General features: G+C 37.9%; 1 protein-coding gene across 7 annotated transcripts in view; it reads right to left on the bottom strand.

Moving 5' to 3' along the window:
• Positions 1-371: 371 nt before the first annotated feature.
• Positions 372-7,919, bottom strand: part of foxr1 (forkhead box R1) — an 8,794-nt gene continuing 1,246 nt past the window's right edge. For 2 of the 7 annotated variants that reach the window (XM_086071648.1, XM_086071652.1), the window contains 6 exons: positions 6,988-7,196; positions 6,246-6,302; positions 5,981-6,141; positions 5,300-5,532; positions 3,727-3,770; positions 2,856-3,512 (listed from right to left, as the gene is read on the bottom strand). In XM_086071648.1, the coding sequence (XP_085927774.1) occupies positions 3,742-3,770; positions 5,300-5,532; positions 5,981-6,141; positions 6,246-6,302; positions 6,988-7,196 (689 nt within the window). In that variant the 3' untranslated portion in view covers positions 2,856-3,512; positions 3,727-3,741. Of the gene's footprint in view, positions 547-2,855; positions 3,513-3,726; positions 3,771-5,299; positions 5,533-5,980; positions 6,142-6,245; positions 6,303-6,987; positions 7,197-7,919 lie in introns of those variants that run through there. The other 5 variants (XR_015094392.1, XM_086071650.1, XM_086071651.1 and 2 more) reach the window with 5 other exon arrangements.

The following is a 7,919-nucleotide window of genomic DNA, read 5'->3' as shown; positions in this document are numbered from 1 at the left end:
CTGTAGTGTGACTCAGAAGTTTAAAAAGAATGCATTTGAGAAACAAAACATTAAGTGGACGCGTGTTAACGTCATCTATATTTGACGTCTCCCTACTATGAAAGTTTTTTTTCCCCCCATACTTGTGTCCTTAATCGCTCTTTGGGTAATCTGAACTCCTCGATCTTTGGTAGGAGGTGCTAAAATGTAAACAGACCACAAAAAAAAAGAAAAAAAGAATACTCATAGTTTTCCTTCTGCATTTGTTCTTTATTAGCATGCTGAGGGTTCCCTACACAGTTAAGTGTTTCTTCAGACTGCCAATCAGCCTACATTTTATCGTCTGTTGCTGTTTAACAAGTTTATGATACAATTTATGATCAGTCTGGGTTTCAAGCTAACTTGTCCCACTCAGTGCAGTAAATGTTGCCAGCTGTCCCGTAAAAATGATGTCATGAAGAGAGGTGCAATGAGAGAACAGAAGAAAAACAAAGAAATATATTCAGAATGAATAACATGAAGAAAGCTCACCCCAAAATACTGAATTCAGTTTGCATTCTCCAAATGCTGCAAAGGAACAAACGGACAATACCAAAAATTAATAAAACAAACAAATGTTGATCCATTCATTTTCTACAGGTATTTATCATCATTACTATATGTTTTGAGAATGCGGGAGGAAGCCATCATAGATCACACCCCCTGGTACAACATGAAAACACATATTTAAAAAACAAACAAACATAACTTGGTACCATACTTCATATAGCCTTTAAATAAAACCATTTGGTAAAATCATCTAGATCTATTTAATAATCAAACCTAATGAAACAACATGGGCAGTTCATTTAAATTCAACTTATGGGTCATTGCAGCATTGGGGATATTAAATGTACCCCTCCATGAAATGTTTAATAATACATGCACATTCTACAGAATCATGCACCAATTGCTTTAAAAGGTTAGAGTCAAGCAGGAGTGTCAAAAGTACAGATCAGATAGTGAGGTATTAAAAAAAATAATAATGAATAGGACCCAACCAATGAATTTGCCGTCCAATATCAATACCTGAGATGTTATAGAACAGATAGAAGTACAACTACTTTGAATCGTTACTGTACTTGAGTAGTTTTGTTCAGTACTTTGTACTTTCCTGAATATTTACTTTTTAGACTACTTATTCCTTTTATCTGTTACGTTTTAAATGCATGAAAACGATTAAAATAATAGAGCTGGAAGAAGAAGCAGCCGTCAACAATTCGTGGCTCTACCAATCATAGGAATCAGTCTTATGTGTTCTATACAAAATATCCATTGCCATTAATTATATGCAATGGCACATATAGGGGATCAAAAAGGAAGTAAATTTATTGTTCGTAGTTATATACCATGATTTTACGGGTCCACCCCACAATATCTTGTGATCGCCCACTAAAATGTTTTTTCGCTTGTCGTCCAACAGGTGACTGTAACGGAGCAAAACTGTAGCAATGAGCAGCAAAAGGAGTAAAGGGTTTAAGGCAAATATAAAATGTTGATATGGCTTGCAATATCCAGCAAACCCAAAAGACATCCATAATGCAAACTGCATGCAAGTGAGGTGACGCCACTGATGAGCCTGTCTGTCAGCCGTCATTCAAATGTGCTGTTGACCAAAGTCTTGCTTGTAGTGGGTCAAATTCATAAGACTGAAAAATGGACGAATTAATTTTAACTTTACAGGAACGAAGACAGCACACAAATGGACATCAACAGGTAGGTGGGGGAACCTGACTGATCATGTGATAAAAGGGGGGATAGCCTGTTGTTCTCATGAGCTGCACATTTATAAAGGTCAGGTCAATAGCTACAAGCAGCACTCCCAATCAGCTTTCTCTTCAAGTGTGTAATGACCAGATCATGCCACCCAATATCATGGACTTGTATATTAACAGGCTAATAATGCAGCTAAGTCGCCATCAGGAGAAGTGAAACCAATGGCGGCCATCTTATATTGCCACTTGCTAACCTTGCCTTATCGCAATACATTTTCTCTGCGGCGTTTTCACATTGTTTTCTGCCTCTACAGGGAAATGTCAGTCACAATTTACCATACTGAGATAATATACTCGTTCTTTGAGAGGCTGCCATTAATCTATGATGAGATCCTGGCGTAAAATACGTGTTAAGTGTTTTCAGCAAAAACAAAAGTAACAGCAGCAGCGCAAAATGTCTGTTTTCTGGCTTAAGCTGCGAGCGGCTCATTGACAGTCCATACAGATGTAAATCCATACCCAAGATGCAATGTGGATCGCTCCACACTGAGAACTTCTGTGTGATTTCCTGACACCCGAAAACTGTGAGGAGCTCACTAATCAGTTGACTGTCAAAGTTAGCACCTTCGATGCTGGACCCTTTCTGGAAAGTCAAATAGACAGATATAGCTGTCCCAACGCACCACAGCCAGTTTGCAAACACCATGGGACCAAACCTCGAAAATAGGTGAGGTGTGATTGGTCATTACTTGAGTATGTGGCAAAATGGCCGCTCCCTGAGATGGATAAAAACGGGTGGATTTTAATTCATATTCCAAAAACGCCATGTTAATCAGAAGGCTATACTTAGACTTGTGGGAGAGCATAGAAAAACAATTTTTTTTACTTAACTGCCCTTTTAAATGTACTGGTGTTGTACATAAAAACAAATTAGACACAACTATAGTAAGAGGGTACGACTAAACCACAGCCTTTCATAAACTTGACTGTAGGCTATAAAGTATTGAAAGAGACAGCAGCACAGAAACATCCACGGCGGACAAGCATCAAGAAGCAAATCCAAAAGGATCACGCAAACAGGGTATGCAGACAGGGACCAAATGAAGATGCTTCAAGCTACTGTTTTCCAGGAATAATTTAATCCCTGCAAAAGACATTACAACAACTTATTTTATGATCTCTATCTCTTCTCTGTCAGCTGTGCAACACAGCAATTCATACTTTTGTCTCAACATGAATATATATATATTAAACTGCATTTTATATTGAACATATTTTTCAATTTCTAATAGTTATGTTGCAGTAATGTTTTCACTGAACAATTCTCAAACTCCAAAAACAGGTAAACAATGCCACCTAGTGGCTAAAGTAAGACAATGAATGGGGCAGAGTTGGCCAAAAATTATTTACACATCTGCAAAAGACATTACAACACACGTTGTGATTCTTTTCAGCACTTATGCTCCTCACTGTATCCAATAGTAAAGTGAATGAATGCGTAACAAAGTGCTGCATGTGGAACTTGCACCAAAACGCTTCTAAAACTTAAGCATGCCGGTCAACACACAAGTCCTTGATAGTGCAAAACAGCCAACACTATTCATCTAAAGTTATGAAACACTGCTCAACTTCTTCTGAAAATAAAGCATGTTGTCAACCACCTTACTTAAAAGGCACTCGATTCCTTCGACTGCTCTCTGGGATCTGCATCAGTTGTGTCGTCCACTTTTCCCGTCTGCGTCACAAGTGTGCTAACGCTTGCTTACTTTTGGTGTTGCGCTGCAAGAGAAAAATACAAATTGGCATGCATTTCCAGATAAACTCACAAGCAGGCTATTCACTCAGCAAAGTGTGCACAAAATTAGCTAAGTGTTAGATTTTACATGCAATTAGTGTGCAAATAAAATTGCCTATTTAAATAAATGAAACATAAGTCCAAATAATGTGTATATATATCAAAATGATTTTTTTTCATCCATTTATTCTTTCCTACCGTTGACAACTGCAATCACACCCCAAGTAGTTTTGCAATTATATCTGCAATGAAAAAACAAATTGATATTCACATCTTCACCTCGTCAAAAGGTGTGCTGCAGTGCCATTAACTCATTCACTCCCAGCCATTTTCACTGAAGCAACCCCCTTCGCTCTCGTTATAGAACTTTGAACCTATCAAAAGAAAGATTAGAGTCTCTTCTTTCATTAGGAAAAAAAAGTATGCATTTGTATCAGTTTCCGTTTTGCAGCAATTACCATTAGAATAAAGCTAAATTTCCTCAATATTCACATTCCTGGTAAAAACACTGTCAAAAAGAGCTTGTTGCAACATGGCACTGGTTGAGCTCTTATACTCTGCTGCCATTTGCTGGCCGTTTCTTTATTATTTTTAACTAACTTTTAACTAATAACTACCATTGCTTTAAGAGACCTCTTCAGGTCAGAAGCTGCATCAAAGCCTTCTATGCTTTTGCATAAAAAAACCAACATAAAAACAGATAAATAAGTTTTTGGGAGTGAAGGACAAAGTATTCAAAACGTATTTACTAGGGGTGTAACAAAAAACGATTTGAACCGGATATCCGGTTTCAAGTTCAATGATGCGAGTGCGTCGGCACACGGACTAATGAATCGTTCAGAGGAGAGACTCACTTCTTCCAACTAAAACACCCACAACTCGACCAGAGGAAAGGTTACAACTACCTTAATAACCCGGTTTATTGTTAAAGACTTAAACCATACCGCAATGTGGAGAATGAGAGCTTTCAGGACATAATAAATACATTAAGCACCCCTGATATGATGTGCAACTAGTCACACACACAGGCAAAAACATAAGCATGTGTTGAGTGGAACACAGCAATAAAGTGCCAGCCCTCATTACTGATAATGGAATGTGATAAGGTCACATCATCGTGATGATCAAGTTAAGCTATTTTTTCACAAGAAGAACCTTGATAAGCATCAAATATACATCAACTTATTCACTGCATGTATGGGTAATATACAGGAACCGTCACAAAAGTAAATAATAAAAAGTAACTGAGATCCAACTATAATTAGTTTACATTTAGGAAGATGGCACTTTGAAATATATATTCATTAGTAGTGGAGTATTTTATTAGGCAGATGCATGTTAAAACAGCATTTTAAAAGAGTGATAGTTACTAATTCGGACTGTAACATGTCAGAACATTACATATGCAAAAATGTTGCTCACTGTTTTCCAAAATAAAAGCAGATGTTTGCAAATTACACGATTTAGATCATTTTAAATTAAACAAGATATTCAAAAAATTTATGGAGTAACAAAATAATAGTAAATTAATTTGACAAATTGTTGAGTAATCAAATAATCGTTGCACTGCTACACCAAATCGAACAGAATTGTAATCCTACTGAATCGAACTGTTCCATTTTAAAATCGAACCGTCCTTGTATCGGATCACACCCCACGTATCGAATCGTCTTGATTGGAAAGATTTACACCCCTAGTATTGACATGTTTTTGGGTTTGAATGAGTTAATCGTTTTCACCAATCCAACTTGTACAGTCTGATCATATTCACCTGGACAGGACATGCTCTTCTCCAACAGCTTTAAAGAGTCGCCCGTCATCATGCTGATCTCATCCTTCAGTCGTTGTTGGCCGTCAAGAGTCAGGTGCCAGGAGCACGACTTCCTTTTACCGTCTTTGCACATCTGGTTGCAGGTTTTGCGGAAGCTGCTGTTGAAGCACAGGTTGTGTCGAATTGTGTTCTTCCAGCCGTCGGGGGCCGTCTGAAAGAAAGGGAAGTGCTCTCTGGGGAAGGACAGAAAGCAGTGTGGTCAGACTGCAGTGAAATGTATATTTAAAAAATCATCCAAATTAAAGTTTGATATTGACGGAATTTTCATTGTGTGCGCGCTGTTAACAAAATGTGGCGGGATTTAGACAACAATACAACAATTTTTTTGACCCTTTCCAATCAGCCCCACATTCTGAGATTCCTCCTTCCTGATGCTGCACCAGTTCTGTGTATGATGTAGTATACCTTGGATCACAACATAATGTGTCTCAAAATGTATTTTCCGCATCTTTCTAGCAAAAAACAAATACATAAATAAAAGTGAGCCAAAAAAAGAAAGAAGCTGCAGCTGAAATAGACTACAATGAAGGCCAAGCAAAGCTAGTCAAATTATCTGCAGGAAAGGACCCCTTTCCAATTATTAAACATTTGCAACTTGTCATGAATTATTTTATCTTGTACCTGTGTTTCCACATACGGTAGCCATTTTCTGACCTGGTGAAGTTGTAAATCTGCTGCACTTTGAGGCTCCCATTGTGGCTGCTTTGCAGTGCCAGAGCAATGAGGATGCAATAATTTACTGGTGGACGAGGCCAACATCCTGGCTTCAAGGTTCTGCTGTCCTGGAAAAACAAAAGCAGATACATTTTTGAATATTCTATAAGGAAAAGCCATTTGGCACAGATAGGCTATGATGTGTGTTAGGACCACATCTCCTCATCCGTACTTTTGGGGTTCTTCCCTTGCGTCTGCGGCGAGTTGTCTGGCAAGAGGTGCCTTCATTCTTGGTGTCATGGACAAAAAGTAAAACATAATTTGCGTCAATTTGATTCAGTTTGTGGTCTGATCATTTGTCACACATCTGCAACTAAATACTTTTGAATGTTTATTTTAGTGCTGTCAAAGTTAAAGCGTTAATTAATTACAAAAAATTATCGCATTAATCATGAATTAACGCAGATTAATCGCACTATTAATTTTGACCATAGATTATCCTTTAGCGTGACAGCAGATGGCTACGTTTAAGGTAGCACAGGTTGTGTTTGAGCAATAAACATAATGTCATGCATTAAAATAAAGCATTTAATGAATGCTTGCGGATCACATTTACAATATTTGTTCATGTCAAAACACCGGGGTCATTTTTTTCCATTTTAAATTATGCAAATAATTAACCGATGAGGAGGATGAGCGTGTACAGTGGATAAAAAACAATGTTGAAGATGTCTCATAACATTAAATGTCAAAAGAATTAACACATAACCGGTGCTCTTCAAATATGGCGGGGGAATTTTTTTTTGATAAAATGTTATTTAGCGATTAATCGTGATTAATACAAAATTCTTAAAATGTGATTAATCTGATTAAAAAATGTAATCGTTTGACAGCTCTAGTTTGTATAGACAGACTTAATTAACACACTGGATATTTCATGCGCTAAAAACTGTATGTATGTACATATACTGTACCATGCAGTCAGTGGATGATGAAGGAACATGCATTCTCTCCTCATGGGGACACAAGTGCTGTTTTGTGACTTGTGAACACGTAGTGAGCCGATTTGGGTTTTCCGCTACAAGATATTGGAGATCCTGCCGACCTGCCGCAGATTCTCCATAGATTGGACAGGCAATGTTAGGATTAACGAGGAGCCACGGGTTAGGCTTCACAAAGGTGTCTGACAAAAGAAAATGGGCAGTATCATAATGACACTTATTATTAGATTAAGAAATAGCTGTTAATTGTTACAGTACATATTGGCCAAAAAACACACTTTAAAAACATTGGTAGGGGCAAAAACAAACTATTGATTCAAGTACAAATACAGACCCAGTATACTGTAATTTTTTCTCTTTTGCATTGCTTTGTGATCACCAAAACATCACTGGTTTAACTTGTAAATATGATAACACATAAGATGCTAAGATAGCAGTTAATTTTTTTTTTTGTTTGTTTCTTTAGCAGAACCTGGCGACAGACCATACCCATAACTCTTGTGGGTGTAGTCCAGGTGTCACCAACTCCGGTCCTTGACAGCCCCTATCCTACTACATGCGTTGTTGTTGTTTGCTGGAACCTTAAAGCAACAAATGCATAATAAAAAAGGGACTGCTTCACCCAACAACATACATTGAGTACACCAGGGGTCACTAACACCAGTCCTCAAAGGCCCCTATCGCGCATGTTTTAGATGTTTCCCTCCTCCAAAACACCCGATTAAAATGGTCAGGATCATCATAAGGCTTGTGCAGAGCTTTCTGATGATCTGATCATTTGAATCAGGTGGATTGGAGGAGGGAAACATCTAAAACATGCGCGATAGGGGCCCTTGAGGACTGGTGTTAGTGACCCCTGGTGTACTCAATGTATGTTGTTGGGTGAAGCAGTCCCTTTTTTATTA

The sequence above is a fragment of the Leptonotus elevatus genome, chromosome 3, assembly GCF_054856555.1.
Source record: "Leptonotus elevatus isolate MCC_2025b chromosome 3, RoL_Lele_1.0, whole genome shotgun sequence".
Classification (NCBI taxonomy): Eukaryota; Metazoa; Chordata; class Actinopteri; order Syngnathiformes; family Syngnathidae; genus Leptonotus; species Leptonotus elevatus.
This window is presented reverse-complemented; position numbering and strand designations above follow the sequence as displayed.